Consider the following 23,038-nt stretch of genomic DNA (forward strand, 5'->3'; position numbering starts at 1 on the left):
AGATGACCGATCTCGTCAGAAGGAGAGATCATTCGTGAATACGAATGGGATTTCGGAACAGTCGGAGACAAAGTATCAAGAAGAAGCTAGAAATGAAGGAACCAATTATGAAACACAGAGGGAAAAAGAAACGAGTAGAAGCAGCGGCAATGGAAGATTGTGCACAATGTGCAATATTACTAGTCATCATATTGAAAACTGTATGACGTTTAAGGGGCTGGATTTGGATGGAAAGTGGGACGCCATTAAGATGCACAAACTTTGCGCTCGTTGTCTCATGTCACATACACGGTGGCCATGTAAAGGCGAAGTTTGTGGAATAAATGGCTGTTCAAAACGACATCATCGACTCCTACACTTCGATTCGGAATCAGAAAGTGTGAACCATTGCAATAACTATAGTTCATCATAGAATCTGATACGAAGCTGGCTGTACCGGACTTTTCATGGTGACGACCAACCACAAGTTGATGCGACACGGCGGGGAGGATGTTCGCCGACACAGCCCACAGTTTAACATCACTGTTGAGTCTCTATCTATTCTATATGTAAAGGGTGTTTGTAGCTGGCGTAGATGACAGGCAGTCTATAAGGGAGACTAATACTAGGAAACAATAGGCAGAGATGATAACAGAGAGACAGCTAAAAAACAGTTGTTTACATGCAGTACAGAAAGAGTATCTTATTGCTAATTTTGATTTCTTCTTAACTGTAAGTTGTTTTGCTTATGTAACTATTTGAATTATATAAAACTTAAGATCTAAACTTGCAGGCTAAAACTTAAAGTTAGATTATTTGTTGTGAAACGATTAAACTACTGAACGGAGACTAAATTGTAAGTAAAATTAATTAACTGGATAATCGATACCTATTCTAAATAAATTGAATTTTAGCTTGAGCTGATTACCACCTATATCTGGGTAAGTGTGTCTGCTGAGAGAACTCCGGAAAAACCTTTCGCAACAACGTTTGCGAATGTTGATTCTCAAGTTGATTTTGTATTCTTTTGTTAGAATAATGTTAGCTGATGTTGATGTTTGAAAGTTCTTTGTAATTAGTTTTAAATATTTCAATAAGACCATTTTGGTCAGTTGAAATTAAATATGCAAATAAATAAATAAATAAATAATAAACATATATTCACGAGTTCATAGATCTAACAGAGTTTCAACTTCCTAGTCTCAATAACTATTCAAATATAGAGATTTGAAATCGAAGAAGGTACCCGAATACCATGCTGGTCACATAAGGATTAACAAAAATAAGGTTAAAAGTGTTAGTATTTCCTTTTTTTAAGTATTTTTTTTTTTCATTTCAGGTCTATCAAACATGCAATCCATGGGGATAGGCGGAGGATTTATTATGAATATTTACATAAAGAACGATAATGCAGGTAAGGCAAAGACGGACTCAATAAGGGTGACTCTTCGAATCCAGTTTGACTTTCCATTCCGCAGAATCGTAGATTGTTATGTGGCTTAGGTAGTTGGTTAACCTTCCGTAACTCGCGCGGTTGGCTACCACCGCCAGCACCACGTTAATGCTGAGTACAAAAGGCAAGATTTTTGAGCGTGTTGTTCAAAACACAACAGCGCGATCGCTCGAGGGTTAAATACCCTTTTTCCACAAATTTATATCTCAACTTGTCAATTAAACGCACTTTGCCTTCTAACATAAAACGTAAAAAAGTTTGTTTACACACATACAAGTATACATAATGGGTCAATTATTAACAGTTTACAGTGACCGGCACAAAAAAGATCCACCATATAGTGGTTACAGTTTCTAATGAAAACTACATGCAAAAATGATGAAATACACCTTTCAATGAATGCAGTACATCCATTTTGAATTGTTTTAGTAAATCTGTGTTGATCAATATTTGGTTTATGAAGAATAAAGTGATTTCTGATAAGATTGGGAGAATTGTTTAAAAATTGAGTATGACAGAAAAAAATATCCACTTAACAATTAATTCTGAAACTTCAAAATTTCGCCAAATTTTCACATCCCAAGTAACCATTAAGCCGTAAAAATGGCATTACGTCGGCTCTATGGTCCACTGCACGAATTTCTGCTGGCCTGCTTACTCTCACACGAAATTTGACGTTTGAGCGGTGCCGACACCGCTCAAACGTCAAATTTCGTGTGAGAGTAAGCAGGCCAGCAGAAATTCGTGCAGTGGACCATAGGCGAATGTAGAACCTGGCTAACAGAGCTAATTGGTTCTATATCCTCTTATAGAGCTGCTCAAAAGCCACTTTTGGCGAATTATTCGGCTGATATACGGCCAACTTTAAAATATCTTACCAAGTCTCTGGAGCGAAAGTTGTCAAAAGTGAGACAAAGAAAAAAGAAAAAAAAATGTTTATCTTCTGTTCATTTCTAACTTCCTTCGCTTCCATTGAAGTTGCTTTTTTGCTTATTCATCCAGATTCTAGCTGTTGTCCTCCGAGTTCCTGATCAAGTCCAAATCCGTTGCCTTTCTCATCTGCTCCACCAATGCACAATGGTCCGAATCCACGTTTTAGCAGGAAAAAAAATTCGTGGTTCTGTTTTCGTTAATTTTAGGCACTTGGTGTCTTCAGAGAAGTTGTTTGAATTTGTTTGCTGCATCTTTTCCAAAAATTTTTGATTAGGGTGGTCCACGCCTTAACTCAAATCTGGAATAGAACTTTTAAATTCCAAGTCATACGCGATCGAGTTCTTCAGCAAAGTTGTAGGCAATGCTATTTCGAGCAACTTTGCCGAATACGCCGTTTATCTAGCTCTTAATTTGAACATAGTAGGTCAATTTTAAGTTTTGACTTAGGGTGAGCCACCCAAAAACGGTTTTTTTTTTCGCAATAACTTTTTTATTTGATTTTTTTCGACGATGAGAGCTTCGGAGTATTTGAAGAGCAAGTAATGACGCATATTTGTTCTGAACATTGCACGTTGCTAGGTCTTGTCATTCAAATGTTATGGGCAATTTTGACTTAAAATCAACGATGTCTTCAAATGCTTATATCTCGAGGAGCTGGTAAAATAAAAAATGTTCTTTAAGCGGCATTTGGAAGGTCACATATAAAGCCAAATTTTGAGCAAATATTACAAGAACGTTATTTTTTAAATTGGAATAAATCGACTCCAAAAATCCCCTAGAAAATTGAAAAAACTCATACAATTTCAAAGATAGAGTCAAACTGTCTTCGGAAAAAATGTAGGTTTTTACCATGCCTACAAGTTTCCCATACACGATTTTTTTGCAAAACGTGAAACAAAAGCTTGAAATTGATAATTTGATTCTTAAGGGTACATGCTATGTTTTTCTAGGAAATCAGAACGATTATATTCTCTAAAAACAAATTATCAATTTCAAGCTTTTGTTTCACGTTTTACAAAAAAGACATGTATGGGAAACTTTTAGGTATGGTGAAACCCCACTTTTTTCCGAAGACAGTTTGACTCTATCTTTAAAATTGTATAAGTTATAAGTAGTTTTTCGATTTTTCAAGAGGATTTCTGGAGTCGATTTATTCCAATTTAAAAAATAACGTTCTTGTAATATTTGCTCCACATTTGACTTTATATGTGAGCTTCCAAATGCCGCTTAAAGAACTTTTTTTATTTTACCAGCTCCATGAGATATAAGCATTTGAAGACATCGTTGTTTTTAAGTCTGAATTGCCCATAACATTTGAATGACAAGACCTAGCAACATGCAATGTTCAGAACAAATATGCGTCATTACTTGCTCTTCAAATGCTCCGAAGCACACATCTTCGAAAAAAAATCAAATAAAAAAGTTATTGCGAAAAAAACCGTTTTTGGGGGGCTCACCCTAAGTCAAAATTTAAAATTGACCTACTATGTTCAAATAAAGAGCTAGATAAACGGCGTATTCAGCAAAGTTGCTCAAAATAGCATTGCCTACAACTTTTGTGAAGAACTCGATCGCGTATGACTTAAAATTAAAAAATTCTTTTCCAGATTTGAGTTAGGACGAGGACCACCCTAATCAAAAATTTTTGGAAAAGATGCAGCAAACAAATACAAACAACTTCTCTGAAGACACCAAACGCCTAAAATTAACGAAAACAGAGATACGGATTTTTTTCCTGCTAAAACGTGGATTCGGACCATTGTGCAATGCACCATGGGAATGGTGTGATCAACCTAGTATTTAAACCATGAAAAACAAAATAGTTTGGCCATTTCGAGGGTTGAAAATGATATGGGATGAGGATGATTCAGTGGTAAGGTTGGTGGTATCGAACGCAGGAATTGATGCAGGAGAAGCAATGTTAATATAAACGGTCGGGAAACGTTTCACAAGAAGAGGGAAACGAGCTGGAGTTTGTCTTGATTGAAAAAAAAAATGGAATAATCAAGATAACCAAATTCCATTATTTATTTAACAACACCATTCCGATAAACATGCTAACAACAAAAATAATCCCGTTTCGTCAATCCCGTCCGACATGGATGTTTAAAATGTATTGATTATGACCGACTCGAGTCTGTTTTGGTCGAAATCTATCTTGATTGATATAAACGTTATATGCTCCAAGCCCTGTGACAGCACTGACAAACTTCTTTACAGCTTGTAGGCTTTATATAGGCTTACAGGGCTTATTTTAGTTCTTACTGGTTATAGTGCCTATAAGCATTAGGAATGCTTATATAGAGCTACTTAGCACTGAAAAGCTGTTTAATGGCCGTTATAATGCTCAGAACAGTGCTTAGTATTTACCTGGGATGTTTTGAATTTTTTTTGACATGAGTTTTATCAATTTTAGGGTGACAGTCATAGCACAATCATGGGCCACCCACAATTATGGGTCAATGCAATTTGAATAGCATGGTGAACAAACTTACTAATAATTGTGACAGAGTGACCCATAATTGTGCAATGACTGTATATGGGGCGAGTTTATTTCTCAGGGTTAGTATAATGGGTCAAATTGTCCGTAACCTATAGAAACTTTCTGTGAGTACTCAGGTAACCAATAAGCACTGTTCTGAGCATTATAACAGCCATTAAACAGCTTTTCAGTGCTAAATAGCTCTATATAAGCATTCCTAATGCTTATGGGCACTATAACCAGTAAGAACTAAAATAAGCCCTGTAAGCCTATATAAAGCCTACAAGCTGTAAAGAAGTTTGTCAGTGCTGTCACAGGGCTTGGAGCACATGACGTTTATATCAATCAAAATAGATTTCGACCAAAACAGACTCGAGTCGGTCATGATCAATACATTTTAAACATCCATGTCGGACGGGTTTGGTGTAACGGGATTATTTTTGTTGTTGGAATGTTTATCGGAATGGCGTTGTTGAATAGATAATGGAATCTGGTTATCTTGATTATTCCATTTTTTTTTAATCAAGACAAACTCCAGCTCGTTTCCCCCTTCTTCTGAAACGTTTCCCGAACATTTATATAAACATTGCTTCTCCTGCATCAATTCCTGAGTTCGTCACCACCAAGCTTACCACTGAATCATCCTCATCCCTTATCATTTTCATCCTTCGAGGGTTGTTTTTCATGGTTTAAACACAAGTTTGATCACACCATTCCCATGTTGCATTGGTGGAGCAGATGAGAAAGACAACGGACTTGGACTTGATCAGGGACCCGGAGGACAACAGCTAGAATCTGGATGAAGTAGCAAAAAAGCAACTTGAATGGAAGCGAAGGAAGTTAGAAAAGAACAGAAGATAAACAAAATATTGTTTTTCTTTTTTCTTTGTCTCACTTTAAACAACTTTCGCTCCAGAGACTTGGTACGATATTTTAAAGTTGGCCGTATATCAGCCGAATAATTCGCCAGAGGTGGCTTTTGAGCAGCTCTATAAGAGGATTTAGAACCAATAAGCTCTGTTAGCCCGGTTCTACATTCGACTATAGAGCCGACGTAATGCCATTTTTACGGCTTAATGGTTACTTGGGTAGGAATGAATGCCATTAATCTAAAATATAACAATTATTCAGCTGGCAGACATAAGGTACACCGGGGCAAGTGAGACCTAAAAAAGTGCTAATTTGGTTTTGTCATGCCAAAAAATTGAAAACATAAATCATTGTAAAATTCCAACGGTTCTTAAAGACATTGTAGGTATGTTTCTTCATACTAACGAGCATTCCAACTTTTTCAAAATGTTTTCATTCTATATATTATGCATATAATGGTGTTGCGAGAGGCAACACTAACGAAAGGGAAGTTCTTCCGGAATTATAAAACTCAATCCGAATGTTCAGGAATGTGGAGATTTATAATTTTCCTGTAATCAATTCATTGGGTACAAGTTAGGTTTAGTATTATAATTATGTTTCTTGTATGTAGAAATAAGTTTTTTATTACAGTTTGTTATGGTGTTGCGGTGCCTATGTCGTTTTACATCAACTGCTCAATGCATGTTAGATGTATATTTGTGTGATTCTGTTTCTTAGCTTCTAGTTTTTTATACTCACGTTTAGTTTCCCATTATAATTTCAAATAGTAGATAGCGGTGTATTCGGAACCAAAGTAGTCAATTTTAGCTGTAATTACCATCGATTAATATTAAGGCAAATTCAATATTTCAGAATCTTACCGCATAGAAAATTTGTATGGATATAGTTTAGGTTAACTTGTTTGTTTGTCGAATTCACTTGTTTTTAATTCTAGAATTTAAGCTAAAATGTATATAGAATCAAGGAACCGTATCATTGTAGGCATAATTAATACTCACTAGGATATTAAGTAGTCGTTAAGGTTGAATTTAACATTAGTTTAGTTTTCTACGGTAATTTAGAGCGCACGTTTCTGCTGTTTGTTGGTCTGTTGTTTTTTTTAACATCACTCACCCATCACCGATGACAACCCACCCATTGTCAGTCACTACTAGAGGGTCTTGCTGAAAGAGACGCGTGCCGTACGATTTGGAGTAGGTAACAGTCCCCCCGGGTATGGCAACCTATTGGTTGACTTACTTTTAGTCGCGTCTTACGTCCAGCACTGCTAGTTTGGTGAAAGGTCTTTCATAGACTGCGTTTGCAGTCTTCACCATCGCAGACCTTATGCGTCCATCCTTACCGGTGTTGACTCCGATGATCCTTCCTTGAGGCCAACAATTTCTTGGCAGATTCGGGTCCACGATGATGACAACGTCATCTACAGCAATCGGTTTTGAATCGACGAACCACTTCGTCCGCCGAGTTATCTCCGGCAGATAGTCGGATAACCATCGCTTCCAAATTGGGCTGCCAAAGCATGAGACATTCGCCAGTTCTGCTTTAGGATAACCACGTTGTCGTCCAGTAGTACCAAGGGTTTCGTACCGTTCGATGATCCCAATAAAAAATGGTTGGGCGTAAGAGCGGGAGAAGCATCGTCGTCAATGGGAACGTGGGTTAGGGGCCGTGAATTTAACGTATTTTCCACTTCTATGAGCATATTCCGCAGGACCTCTTCAGATGGCGTTCTTGTCGGGCAAATGGCCATCAGGTTTCTCTTCAAGCTCCGGATGAGGCGTTCCCAGCCTCCGCCCATATGGGGTGCCAAGGGGGGGTTAAATGTCCAGCTGGTTTCCGCGTTTACGAATTCCTTGATAATGGATTCTTCATCGAGAATTTTTTGCAACTTTCCAAGTAGACGGCTTGCCCCAATAAAGTTTGTTCCTCTATCGCTTCGAATTGTCCTTGGGACACCTCGTCGAGCAATGAAGTTTCTAAGAGCGATGATACAAGAGTCGGTGCTTAAGGAATTCGCCAACTCAACATGAACTGCTCGCGTTGTCAGGCAAATGACTATCATGCCCCACCTTTTTTCCCTTCTTCTACCAACGGCGACTTCCATCGGGCCGAAGAAGTCAACGCCCACGTGAGTAAAAGGAAGTGCGAAGGCTGCTAACCTTTCAGAAGGTAGATCAGCCATCATAGGGGGCTGCGGAGTTGAAAGCATGTTCATGCACTGTTGGCAGTTCTTTCGTACAGTTCTGTAACGACTTCGGAGGCTGGGAATGACATACTTTTGACGGATTTCGTTTATTATGGCTTCGTGGTTTTGGTGATTAAACTTATTGTGATAGTGAGTGATTAGCAAGGTGGTCACAGGGTGATGACTTGGCAAGATCACGGGTTTCTTCATATCTTCAGTTATGTACTGACAAGCTGTCAGGCGACTACACATGCGCATCACTCCTCGATCGTCCATCCATGGTGAAAGTTTGAACAGACGACTGGTTTTTGGAAGTGGGTTTGACTGAGTTCCGTTGCAGGTCTTATTTAGAAGTGATACTTCCTCAGCATAAATGTCTTGTTGAGCCTGGCGGAACAAGAGCCCTTCAGCATAGTGCAGCTCTTGCATGGTCAGCGGTCCTGTCGTTGTTAGTTGCTTCCTCGCTTTAAGGCGGCAATTTTCAGTGAAGCGGTGAACAAATGCGATTACGCTATTAAGCCTTTTCCAACTCGAGAAGGTTGCCACATCGATGAGAGGGTCAGGCAACACATGATGGGTAAGAAAACAGTGTCGTAACTCATTGTTCGTTGTGGGGCATTTTAACGGAGATGATGGCCAATCCGATTCACAGCGATACAGAAAATCGGGTCCTACAAACCACCTCGATTCTGGCGACAGATCCGGTTGCGTCTGCCATTTAGTCCCATCGTCCGCTACATTTTGTTTCGATGGTACCCAGCGCCAGTCCTTAACATCCGAAGTATCCAGAATTTCGCTTACACGAAAAGCTACAAATACGCTATATCGTCGATGATCTGAACTGATCCAACTGAGGACATCACGAGAATCCGTCCAGTAGTACCGCTGGTCGATCTGGCAAGAAAGAGATTCTGCCACGGTTTGAGCAAGCCTTGCCCCAACCAATGCTGACTGCAGTTCCAAACGCGGTATTGAGTGGTACTTCAACGGGGCTACTCTTGTTTTTGCTGCCGCCAATGCACAAGCTGTTATACCATTGAAAGAAAAACGGAGGAATGTCGTTGCTGCCATACCGCTTTCGCTGGCATCTACAAATGTATGTAGTTGAACTGTACAGGTATCGGGAATCTCCGCGGATCGAAACCATCGAGGAATCTTGACATTTTCCACTAATGGCAACACTTTCAACCATTTACACCATTTTTCGAACAATGTATCCTCAATTTTCTCGTCCCAATGAGTGCCACATCGCCATACCTCTTGAAGAAGTACTTTCAGGTACATCAGGAAATGAGCTATCAAACCCAGAGGGTCAAAGATGGACATTAGGATTTGCAGCATCTGACGTTTAGTTGGTCTGAGAGTTCCTGTCAGCAGATCTGGATCGTAACGGTCCCATTTGATTTTGTAAACGAAGTTATCGGATGCGGTGCACCACCACATTCCTAATACTTTCTCGGTGGCCATAGGACTTGTAGATAGATCCATACTTTTTTCTGCGGTGATGTCCTCATGAAGTGCCGATAGTACTTGCTGAGAATTACTCACCCAGTTGCGTATCTCAAATCCACCATCGGAGTGAATCTGACGGATCTCACGAGCAAGCCGGGTGGCGTGTTCCGGCGTGTCTGTACTGAACATGGCGTCATCAACGTAGTGTTTGTTCACGATGATGTCCACTGCTTCGGGATATGTGGTAGCGAATCGTTCAGCGTTGACATTTTTGATGTATTGTGCGCATGATGGTGAACAGCTTGCCCCAAACGTCATGACATTCATCACGTAAACTTCCGGCTCATTGTTCTCATCTTTCCAAAAGAACCTTTGGCACTTTTGGTCCTCTTTATTGATTAGAACCTGATGATACATTTCTCTTATATCTCCGGTGACTCCCACGGCATGCTCACGGAATTGGAGTAGGATGGTAAACAATGAGCACAACTGGTCAGGACCCGTGATAAGAGCGGAATTCAAGGATACGCCAAAGGTTGTGGCTGCACCGTCCCAGACAATGCGAATTTTACCTGGTTTATTTGGGTTAAACACAGGGAAGATGGGCAGATACCAAACACGCGGGTAATGTTCGCTCAACTCCTCGTTGGTAAGCTTGTGAATGTAGTTTTTGAACAAATATTCCTCGATTTTATTTTGTAGCGTGATGGCCAGCTCTGAATTTTTCTGCATTCGTTTTTCGAGTCCGTAATATCGACGAAGTGCCATCTCCTTATTGTCCGGCAAGCGAGATCCATCGTGCCGCCAGAGTAACCCAGTTTCGTACTGCTTTCCGTTGAACTTAGTGAGGTTTTGGAGGAGCGATATTGCCCGTTGATTATCTGTTGAGAGGAGTTCTTTCCCAGATTTCGATATGCCGATGCTGTCCAGGGAAAAGTAGTCCTTGACTGTTTGATGCAGAAGCGCATCAGACTGCTCTTCGGTTTCGTAAACGTGGAACGAGTATTGAGTTATGTTTGAAATCGTGTCTTCATTACATCCCCCGTATACTGTCCATCCCAGCCGGGTCTTAACAGCGATGGGCTCGTCCAGGCTTCCCTCCTTGCTCTTTAATACCAGACCGGCTGCGGCGTGCTTCGAACCAATGAGAATCTGTGGACGAGCATTGAAGTAGGACTCTATTGGCAGTTTACGACAGTGTGGATATTGTTTAGTCATCTGCTCCATGTCGAGTGACTGGTATGGCAACATGAGTTCCTTGACTGTTCGTACTCCGCTCAGTTGATATTCCTGGGCATTGTTATGCGTTCCAATGATTCGTATATCCACTACCCGTGAATTAGTTTCACAACGCTCTGTACCGCCCGTCCATCGTAGGCCAAGAGGTTGAATAGGACCGGATAAATTGAGCTTATCGGCTAATTCCTGATCCAACAGCGTCATTGCGGAACCTTCGTCCAAAAAGGCGAAAGTTTGAATGGATGCACCTTTCCCATGCAGGATCACGGGTATGTACCGGAATAGAACTGTATTGTTGGCTGATTGGTGTGTATTGCATCCTTGGACAGAGTTCGAATCTGCTTGCAGGGTCCTTGTCACATTCGTCACTGCCGGCGTTTTGGGAGTGGTATGCTGGCATTTTTTAGCATTATGCAGGAGCTCGTGGTGATAGTATGCACAGCCACTTTTGCCACAAGGTTTCGCTTCACATCTACCTTCGTGATGTTGCAGACATGTACGGCATAAACCAAGGTCTCTCACGGCCGCCCACTTTGAATCACGCGGCAACTCCAGAAATTTTTTGCAGCTGGCTACTGATTTGCAGCATCCCTTGCATACTGGACACTTTTGATCTTCTGATGAACATTCTGAAGATCCTTCGTTAACCATCGTTTGAGTATGGAGAAACATGCTCGCTTTCTTGGTGGAACGGGATTCACTTTTTGGCGGTTTCGAATCGGGGATCATAGGCGGAACAGCTAGAGTACTGGCTGCTTCAGCAAGTGTATATAGCCAATTACCGAAGGTCGCCATGTTGACTCTCGGTACTGTCTGTCGGTAGCGGGCCCAGTCGAGTCTAATTGTTGGTGATAGTTTATTTATCAGCTGGTGAAGAAGCGAGACATTATACATGTAGTCGTCCAGGCCACAAGCATCGACAGTTGCACAGAAATTCTGAACATGTACAGCTAAGTCAACTAGAGCTTCAAGTTTGTCTTCCCTCACTGGCGGAATCGCATTAATCTTGATGATCAATGAATGCACAATTGCTTCGGGCTGACCAAATAACAATCTGAGTGTATCCATAACACCGGGCACATTAGAAGGGTGCATAAGCCGACTTTTTACTGCTTCGTAAGCTTTTCCTTTAAGACTTTTCTGAAGTCGTATAACGTTCTCTTCGTTTGAATAGCCACACATTGTGGTAGAGCTATTAAACATCGAAAGGAAAATAGGCCACTCCTCAGGACTTCCCGCGAATGTTGGGAGATCCTTCGGGACTACTTGCCTTGCTGCCAGATGACTTCTCGTGAGCGAGCAAGGGTCCTCTGCCACTGATGACTGACACAGCAATTGTTGATGACGTAACGGAATGGAGGGACAGCCTCCTGACCCAGCATCTATGTGGCGATGATCCATCGTAGTACAACGGCGTTGGAATAATCTGTCGAATGGTGAAGTCGGTTCGTTGCAAACATTTTCAGGTGGAACGGTAGATACGTGGCGTATGCTGCAGGCTTCGGATTCAGGAATCATAACAGGAGGACTTCTATCCCCATACACAGGTGTGCTGTTCGGAATATGATGATGACCGCTACGATTCGAAGGCAGATGGATCGGCTCCGGTTGATTAGCAGGAATACTGGTTGTAGAATGTCCCTTGGGATTGAAGGCCTCTGTTGCTCCCCCGGCGTCCTGAAGGGCGTCGTTGACGTTGTTCACCCATCTTCCTATTCGGCTTCCGGTATCACTGTAGCTTGTATCCGTTTTGGTAGACATCTGTTCTAAAAGCCGGTACTTCTGCTTCAGGTATTCTCGAAACTTTGCAGCTTCCGCTTCTTCAAACGCGCGTTCCTCTTCCAACTTCATCAGCTGTAGCTTAAGCAACGATTGGGATGACCTTGATGATCGTGATTTGCTACCGGAATGACTCGACCGAGCATCGGTGGCGGGCTGGATTACCACGAGAGGAATGTTCGGTGTTCTTACTTGATGGGATTGAGGATCTGCTGCTTGACCTGGAGCAACATTCTCGAACACTTTCTGTTGGCGTTGGCGACGAGAGGTTGAGCTAGTTGATCGAGTTTCCTTGGCAGAGTGGCATTTCAGGCAAACCCAACTGTGCTCCTCGACCTCTTCAGTAACACCGACACATGTAAAGTGGGACCACTTATCGCATTCATCACACTGCACCATGGCCCTTGTATCACACTTTCCGCAAGCTTGACATGCATCACCACCATGAAATTCTTGCTGACCCACTGTGACCACCAGAACCTCACTATCGTTATTGCTCACTTGCTTTTTATCACCACCTTTTGGTTTTACACCTTTTTTACCGACACTGTCGGGATTACCACGGCCTGACATCGCTATCAACGTGTAAACGAAAATTATAACTTGTTGAGAGAGGCAACACTAACGAAAGGGAAGTTCTTCCGGAATTATAAAACTCAATCCGAATGTTCAGGAATGTGGAGATTTATAATTTTCCTGTAATCAATTCATTGGGTACAAGTTTGGTTTAGTATTATAATTATGCTTCTTGTATGTAGAAATAAGTTTTTTTATTACAGTTTGTTATGGTGTTGCGGTGCCTATGTCGTTTTACATCAACTGCTCAATGCATGTTAGATGTATATTTGTGTGATTCTGTTTCTTAGCTTCTAGTTTTTTATACTCACGTTTAGTTTCCCATTATAATTTCAAATAGTAGATAGCGGTGTAGTCGGAACCAAAGTAGTCAATTTTAGCTGTAATAACCATCGATTAATATTAAGGCAAATTCAATATTTCAGAATCTTACCGCATAGAAAATTTGTATAGATATAGTTTAGGTTAACTTGTTTGTTTGTCGAATTCACTTGTTTTTAATTCTAGAATTTAAGCTAAAATGTATATAGAATCAAGGAACCGTATCATTGTAGGCATAATTAATACTCACTAGGATATTAAGTAGTCGTTAAGGTTGAATTTAACATTAGTTTAGTTTTCTACGGTAATTTAGAGCGCACCACGTTTCTGCTGTTTGTTGGTCTGTTGATTTTTTTTAACATCACTCACCCATCACCGATGACAACCCACCCATTGTCAGTCACTACTAGAGGGTCTTGCTGAAAGAGACGCGTGCCGTACGATTTGGAGTAGGTAACAAATGGAAAGTGCAGCAGATCTTCATTTACGGGACAAGTGGGACATATTCAGAATTTTTGTACGCTCCCGGCACAATGATTAGTTGCAATTAAATTTGCAATTGGCTATATCTCAGCGATGACTCAATCGATTTTCAAAATTATTTTACCAATCTCTTGTCCGTATCTTAAAGTTTCAGAAAAATTTGATAGAAATGTTTTTAGAGGTGTTCAAATTTCCTTTAGAGCAGTACAATCTCTACCAATTTTATTCGACATGCTCATTTAATTGTGAATGTTCAACATCCCAAGTAATACAGAAAACATCTTTTAAAATATATTTTTAAAAGATGTATTATAAATGTCATATATGAGCATAAGGAAACATCTTTTGTTAATGTTAGGGTCTGTTTATGTTTATCAATTACAAATAAGAAAAACACAATTTGTTTTGCCCATCGACTTCATTATGGATGAAATGTAGTGAATATACTTTGAAATAACAATACTAGAGCATCGAACTTATCGTGCTAGCAACACTATTTGCGTTCTCCCAACATTCAACAGCTTCAGGTGCGCTCAGCAATCTGCACCAACTGCATGGCCAGAACAACAGTGAAAACTCACACGCCTATCCACCATAGATCTTCTATGCGCTACAGCAAACTTTTTGGCTTCGATTTTCTCTCACTATATAATGCTCTTATTGCTACCCTTGAAATGAAACCAAATCATTTTTAGTGACACCGCCCTGTAATAAAGGTGTACGTCTTCTTGGTTTTTCCAGCTTTCTGATGTGGCACCTTTTCTAACGCATTTCATCAGCACAGATAATAGCTGCCGGTTGCCGATTGTTGCATACCAGGTTGCATAGAATCATCCGCTAACAGGTGTGTAGTGCACTGTGATTCCCATGAGCTCAAACATCAGTATAAGCGTCCTTGTGCTGCTAGTCAATTTCCTTACCATAATAAATATTTCATTTCGGTAATTTGTAGTACCACTCGCGGATTTCTCGAGGTTATTTACCATCAACAAATTAGGCGTCACGATGCAAAAAAAATATATTTTGACATTTTTCTAAATCCTAGACTCACTAAAGAATAAGTTGTAATTTAGTAATTGTTATTTATGATGATTGCTCCGAAACAAACAAATGAATATTTTATACGCGCGTGTTGAAATAACGCTATCAAGACGTAATAAAAATGTTATTTGAAACTTCCTCCACAATCTATTATTGGATTGTTGTCATAACGCAATTTCAACGTTGTTTCAACTTTATAATGATAATGAAGGCTTGTCGAAATGGATACTTTTTTTAGTAAAGGGTGTCCATGATGAAATTGACACACAGAAAATATTGTATAACTTTTGATTGCGTTCGCCAAAATAGCTAAGTTTTTGACCATGAATAGTATATTATGTGTAGCTAATCCCATAAAATTTTCAATAAAATCGGTTGAGTATTGGCGGAGATATCGTTAAAACAAGGGAATTGCCACTTGAGAATCTTGTGCAAACATTTTGGAAAATATCACTTTTTTGCAGTTTCAACTCTGGCGCCAAAAATACTGAACAAATTTCAATGAAAAATTTTATGAACGTAAAGTACATATCCACACCAACATTTCAAAAGGGCGTAACTGCTTTTGGAATCATCACCTTCTTTTAAAGCTGTGGATCATGTGTTATGATTTCCATGTTTTTCACAACAAGTACCAGATGGGAAAAACTCTCCTCTTTCCGACAACCACGGTGGTTTGAGTGTAAGGGAGGCAGTACGACCTACAGCTTTGAAAGAAGGTATTACTTCCAAATGCAGTTACGCCCTTTTGAAATGTTGGTGCCGATATGTTTGTAGAAGTAATTTGTCAAAATTCCATTCAATTTGATCATACAGTTAAAAAGTTATAGCCATATATGTCGCACTACGTTACAATAAGCAGATGTGGTTTTTAGTATAGGGAAATTCAAACTACTCTTACTCCACAAAAATGGCTGAAATTTCCACTGTAACACATCAATTTTACACTGTTTAACACATCAATTTTACACTGTCAAAGTTTTATAAAAATCGGGACAGTGTTACCAGTTCTACAGTCAAAATAGTGCACGCGGAACTAAAAATGGTCAAAAAGTACTTAAGGGGGAAATGAGTTTGGATTTTCTAACACATGCTTGCTAAATTTTCTCACATGTGTGAGTTTTCAATTAAAGATGAAGAAATACTCGAATTTTCACCACAATCTGATATCGAGTTATTTTAAAATTTGCTTCAACGCTTGCTCAGGACACTTACCTTTTCATTGAGACCAAGAAACACAACATTTTCACAATATTGTGCGTTTAGCACTAAATTGATTTCCGAAAAAACTTCATTGACTTCCGCTGCCTTTCCTATGCATTAAACGTAACGTCGGAAGTAGTGCGCTGTACAGTAAATCTGGTTTTCTATACAGCGCACTACTTCCGACGTAATGTTTAACGCATAGGAAAGGCAGCGGAAGTCAATGAAGTTTTTTCGGAAATCAATTTAGTGCTAAACGCACAATATTTCACTGCAAAACTGCTATTTTATAAATTGTGCGCTATCTTTTCCAAATTCCCCCTCCCCCCATCGCACACCAGCTCGCACCATTTCACTAGCACTATCTTACCGGGAAAAGTCTCACTTTTTAATTGCCTCTCGAAACGTAATTGCTTCCATAATCGAAGTGTAAAATGTTTCACCGGCTTCACAAATGGAATAATATTCACTACGTCACGAAAAAGTCCGCGGCGATAGCCTAACAATCCCGAAAACTGCACAAAATCGTTTTTCACTTTCCAACCGGCGCGGTATTTACTTCCATGTAGTGCACATACATGGTGTGGCTTTTCTTGATTTGTTGTTTCTTTTATTCTCCCATTGCCTATGCGTGCATATTCCTTGCGTCATATGCACAACGTGATAAACAAGTTGAAGATGGGAAAGAGACAAATGAAATGCACTAACGAACCTGCCTCATCTGCACATCCGCGTGCAGGAGTGTTTGTTTACTCTCTGTAAAGTCAGTAGGCGCTTTCACCAATACTTATAAATTGTGAGTTGAACCTTAACATTTACCTTGAAGCGATTTGAACTTTGGATATTTACTAGAAAAAGTACTGAACCGATTTCGATCAAATTTTTACCACTTAATTGATACTATGTTAAGAATATCGAGCGAAATTTTCAAACGTTTTGATGAGGTAACAAAAAAGTTATAGCCTAAGCATTTTTTTATTTTAAAGAAAATTTTATGGTATTAGCTACACATAATATAATATTCATGGTCAAAAAATTAGCTATTTTGGCGAACGCAATCAAAAGTTATACAATATTTACTGTGTGCCAATTTCTTCGTGGACACCCCCGTGAAGAGAATTGTCAAAACAAGCAACAAAGAAGGCGCGGCGATTACTCTTTATCCCAACTGGTAATAGATAATGACTTGATCTCGATTTTTTTTTGTTGCAGACAAAACGGAAGCTGAATTTGTTGCGTACTTTTAAACTCGTGAATAATCAATTATTACTAACCCAAAATCGAAACTTTTCGATGATACATCTTCGGCAGCGTTGCAGTGTTAACCGACTCGAAGTTACCGCTCGAAAATCACAATGCAAGCAGAGAGTAAAAAAATCGAAGATTTAAAGTGAAGATTGACATTCTCATTTTATCATTCGTGTTTAGCCACATTCATTGTCAACTGAATGCCTCTCTTTTTTCATTCAATTCTCTGTCACGAATATTTTTTCGCACGTCGTAAAATATCCAATTTCTGTTAACAGACGCACAATCCGACTTAATGAACAAATAGAGAACATAATTATAATTCTAATTAACTGCTATACACAAGTTTTGAGGTTATTGGAAGTATAATCGGGAGTTACGGTCCAGTTTTATTTCTCAGTGAAAATTGTCAGTGACAGAAAAATGAATGAATAGGTGAAAAAATTCATTCACCAAAATGAATTTTATTTTGATCCCTCAGTTGAGAATCTTCAAAATTCATGTTGAATTTCACTCATTGAAAATGAAAATTTTAATCTCTGAATGCAAGGCTTAAAAATCTCTAAACTCGTGGTGCACAATCTTTGTCCTATTCTGTTCAAGTTGGGACAAACCTTTGTCACATTGGGTAGAATGTCGCAACAAATTCAGGTTGCGACATTGTCGTTATTGTTGCGCGATGATTGAATTTTGATTCACTGGGACACCCTTTAACATTATGAAAGAAATAAGCTATAATATTTTCCTATTTTGCAAATAAAATTGTAATTAACAGTTCTAACGAACAATTTTCATATTAACATTTTATTTGAGGCGCTGTTGAAGTGAATCATTGTGTTTAGAATTGTAGGTTTAATCAAAAATATGATTGAAGTAGTTCAGATCACTTTGAACGGCAGTGTAGGTCTTTCGCCAATCTGCCATATTGCTTTCCACGTGGATTTAAAATAAATATTTACAAAGCAGTATTAATTGGTTGGGACATGTTATTTATTCAATTCAATTCAGTTGCGCTTAATTCATGCGCAAGTTAAAACTGTGGTTTCACGATAAATCTTGAACCGCATTAAAAACATGTGTATGTATTTTTTATTTGAATAGTTTTGAAATGCAGTAATCACTTAGAAACTCTTTCTCAGGTTGAAAAAGATAAATTAATACATAAATATTTTTTTACAAATTTTCTACATTTATTTTTTTTTTTTTCTAGATAAGTTATGATCGTTAGATATTTCACTTAGAAATAGCCTAATCTCAACGTTTGCATATACTATGAAATATTAGTGTATTCTTTTAGTTATATCACTTGAAAGCAGCTTATTTTCAACTTCCAAATAAGATTGTATAGGATCGTATTTTCCTAGCTTTTAACATCATAAATCTGCGTGGTCCTCATATATACATTACACATACAGGGTGTTAGGTTCCTGAGTGCAAACTTTTTAAAGGGTGATAGAGGACCATAAATGGTGAAAAAAATTGTTCTACGCATATTGTCAAATCTCAACCGTTACGTAGTTATTGAACTTCCCATGTTTTTGACTCTTACTGCCTTAACTGGCAATAACTTGAAAATGGTCAAACTTATCGAAGATTTTTTACCCTTATTCGAAAGATTATTGAATTTTCTATCAAATGGCTTCTTTGAATCGATTGGTTTAGGTTAATAACTGTCAATAACTTGAAAATGGTCAAACTTATCGAAGTTTTTTGACCCTTATTCGAAAGATTATTGAATTTTCTATCAAATGGCTTCTTTGAATCGATTGGTTTAGGTTAATAACTAAGTTTTCTAGAGCAAAATAACTAAAAATAGTGTATTTTTATTGGTTTTTGTCAATTATCTTTGAAACATGCGTAATAAACTAAAATTCATTCTTTGGCAAAGTTGTGGCCCCTGTTACACTCTATAATTCGTTCTTCGACACCAAACTTCTAGCTCTTATCGTTTTCTTGCAATTTTGATTTAAATGTGCGGCACAATGCGCTAAAAAGTGCTTCCCATAACAGTTGCAAATTTATGATCTGAAATGCGATGTTAAAATCGAAATTGCAACAAAATGATTAGAGATAGAAGTTTGATGTCAAAGAACGAATTATACAGGGTGTTAGGTTCCTGAGTGCAAACTTTTTAAAGGTTGTTAGAGGACCATAAATGGAGAAAAAATTGTTCTACGCATATGGTCAAATCTTAACCGTTACGTAGTTAATGAACGTCCCATGTTTTTGATTCTTATTGCCTTAACTAGCTATAACATGAAAATGGTCAAACTTATCAAAGTTTTTTGACCCTTATTCGAAAGATTATTGAATTTTCTATCAAATGGCATCTTTGAATCGATTGGTTTAGTAAAACAACTAAGTTTTCTAGAGCAAATAGCTCAAAAGTAGTGTGTTTTAGTTTATTTTTGTCAATTATCTTTGAAAAATGCGTAATAATTTAAAATTCTTTCTTTGGCAAAGTTATGGCCCCTGTTCTACTCTACAGGGTGTTTGCTTCCTAACTGTACATATTTTAGGGATAGGTAGAGAACCTCGAACCATGAAAAAGTGCCCAAGGAATATAGGATCGGAAGTGACTGCTAGGTGAGTTATTCAAAATTCGATGTTTTTAAAATTGCTCAACTTCAAAGATTTTTAATTGGAATACATTTTTTTTGCGAATCAAAAGCTTGAACCTTTGAAATTTTATGCTTCTTAGACGTAAACTTCATGAAAAGTAATTTTCATTTATAAATATTGAAATGTTTGTGGCAGAAGCCAAAAAAAACAGCTACTTTTTGTGCTATTTTTGATGTTATTTAAATAAAAATAATGTTTTTTAGAAAAATGTTCTTCTAAAAAAGATTGTTCATTTAATTATCTATAAACCTCTCTTTGGGATCAACATTGTATGATTTGTAGTTTGGTCACAATAATTAATTTAAAGTTATGTAAAAAACTCATCAAATTGCGGAAAACATCGCTCCGATTGCATTGAACCGTGCTTTGGAAGCACTTTTCGTTTGGCGCTTGCTCGCACTCTCCCCAAAAGCAGGCAAAAGAATCGAAGGCCAACTCGCACACCACTCGAGCGGTTGGCACACGACCGACCAACTCGCTCAGATTGGTGCTGTGTATGGTCATGTATGACAAACATTGCACCAATCTGAGCGACTTGGTTGTCCGTGTGAAAAGTTGAAGTAGCATGAGGGCTGCTGATCGTCTTTGTAATTGTGAATGCGAATAATACGCGCGTGGCTTAGATAATCGCATCGAATCTCCGCTCGGAAGAAGACGGCAACGCGGTAGTTGTTTGTCAAAGGACGCGCGCATAAAATTAATTGTAGCCGCAGTGATATTAATGTTGGCTGCTGAGCGAGGAGAGCAGATGAGAAACTACCCAGGTAACCACTAAGCACTGTTCTGAGCATTATAACGGCCATTAAACATCTTTTCAGTGCTAAACAGCTCTATATAAGCATTCCTAATGCTTATAGGCACTATAACCAGTAAGAACTAAAATAAGCCCTGTAAGCCTATATAAGGGCTGCAAAACGGTGAGTCGATAAGGAGAGCGTATAACAGCTCTGATCCTCACAAGTTCCTACCTCATGCTTCCACGGGTCAAACGATGACAAAGACCGCCAGCTAAGAGTTGTGTGCTCAGCTGGTAGTGCAGCCTGGGCACTGTTGTCCTTCTGACTTCAGCTAGATTGAGGAGGAACAAACCCAAAGTTTATTGAGACCTTTCTGCACAACATGATTGGAGATGAGAGTTCCAATTCAGTTTTGCGTCGAGTATGACACCTAGATATTTTACTTCACTTGAATAAACTAGTTGGGTTTGATTGAAGAAAAGGGGTTTAAGTTGGACCATTCTCCGTTTGGTGAAAGGGATAATGGAAGTTTTTGTACGATTTATGCCTAGTGTTCCTTTTGACACCAGGAAGAAGTGTGATTTAGGGCAGATTGCATTCTTTCCACGATAACACTCTCGAATTTGCCTCGTACAATAATGACAACATCATCAGCATATCCAACCACTTCGAAGTCTCTTCTCTCTAAGCTGTCTAGAAGCTCATCCACCACAAGTGACCACAACAAAGGAGAAAGTACTCCGCCTTGCGGACACCCCCTTGTTGCTTTAAGGCTTTTTCTTGTGTCATCACAAAATGGCTTCTTCACAATCATCATATAAATTCAACTTTACACAGTATTGCACTAAGGGGCTGTCCATTAATTACGTAAGGGAATTTTAGCGATTTTTCGACACCCCCTCCCCTCCTTGTAAGATTTTTTGTATGAGAACACAAAAATTTTTGTATGGTGCGTGAGATTTCTCAAACCCCCCCTCCCTCCATAAACCCTTACGTAATTAATGGACAGCCCCTAATACATTTAAGTAAGAAAATCGACGCTTACCTTTTCTCTAAAATTCTCCACTTCACGCAAGATATTTTGGAAACAATAATAGAACACGCTATTCCAATTAAAATTCTCTTTCGAACTATCTATACCACAAAGAAATATTTTCACTCAAACTTGAAAATTATTCAAATTTGTCTCAACCGCACCAAGAGTTCGATTGCAATGTTTACCACCCACCACAGTACAACGACGACGGCAGCAGCGCGGCGCGACGGTGCCGTCCGGCGCACAATCATCGATCATTGAACGCAGTGATGTCGATCTTGCGGGCCAATTCATCAATAAAATCAATCAAAATCATTGAAATGGTCAACTCAAATATATCGATTACACAGCGTAACAAAAATTAACTTTTTGTCTGTCTCAAGAGCAAACTTATGTGTCTCCGAAGGATTTTGGGCCGCTGAATCCGAATCCGGGCTCAGATTTGCTCTAACACGTCACAATTTTGAGCTATACCTAAATTTTTAGGGCAAAATATGCGATTTTAGGCTTTTTTGACTGCTAGCCATTAAGCAAGGAAATATTTTTTTTAAGCAATCAAAAGGTTAAGTGGTCAATCAACATCTAAATTAACGACTTATGCAAAATATTTTGTTTTACCGAATCAAATTTGATCGTTTTAAGCGATTTATATTAGGTACGATATTTCCCATACAAGTCACCCTCCAAAAGTTGTATGCAAGTTTCCATACTAACATAAAATGCTTAAATCTATCAAATTTGATTAGGTAAAACGAAATATTTTGCATGAGTCGTTAATTTAGATGTTAATTGACCAATTAACCTTTTTATTGCTTAAAAAAAATATTTCCTTGCTTAATGGCTAGCAGTCAAAAAAGCCCAAAATCGCATATTTTGCCCTATAAATTGAGGTATAGCTCAAAATTGTGACGTGTTAGAGCAAATCTGAGCCCGGATTCGGATTCAGCGGCCCATTATCCTTCGGAAACACATAAGTTTGCTCTTGAGACAGAAAAATGTTGCGCTGTGTTATACGTCGTAAAATCGAAAACTATTCTTCGAATGATTATTGTTGTACTTTGAATCACATATGATAGTAATAAAAGCAAATAATTTTTATTTGTGAAATCTCCTCCGCACTGTCCGCCAACACTGCTGCTGCTTGCAAACATCAACAGCGGAAGAGCATACTAAGAGTATTCGATCATTTTTAGCTTATTACACATAAAATTCGGTGCTTTTCGTAATATTGAGACATGTTTCATTGTTATGAACTCCTGGAGGAATCCCGAAAGGAACTTCGTTAGGAAACCCAGAAAGAAGTTCTGATGGAATCTCAAAAGAAATTCCGGTTAAAATCCCTGAAAAGTTGTCCGAAGAAACTGCTGGTGGAGAGGAGAAGAAAACTTTGAAAGAA

The 23,038-nt window shown here is 38.8% G+C and overlaps 1 protein-coding gene across 7 annotated transcripts in view; it reads left to right on the forward strand.

Annotated features, from left to right (window-relative positions):
- Nucleotides 1-23,038, forward strand: part of LOC134285314 (glutathione hydrolase 1 proenzyme-like) — a 768,131-nt gene that overhangs the window by 292,518 nt on the left and 452,575 nt on the right. For 6 of the 7 annotated variants that reach the window (XM_062845879.1, XM_062845881.1, XM_062845882.1 and 3 more), the window contains one exon: nt 1,319-1,393. The exons of the other annotated variant lie outside the window; for it this stretch is intronic. In XM_062845879.1, the coding sequence (XP_062701863.1) occupies nt 1,319-1,393 (75 nt within the window). The remainder of the gene's footprint in view (nt 1-1,318; nt 1,394-23,038) is intronic. 7 annotated transcript variants of the gene reach the window in all.

The sequence above is a fragment of the Aedes albopictus genome, chromosome 1 (genome assembly GCF_035046485.1).
Source record: "Aedes albopictus strain Foshan chromosome 1, AalbF5, whole genome shotgun sequence".
In the NCBI taxonomy this organism is placed as follows: domain Eukaryota; kingdom Metazoa; phylum Arthropoda; class Insecta; order Diptera; family Culicidae; genus Aedes; species Aedes albopictus.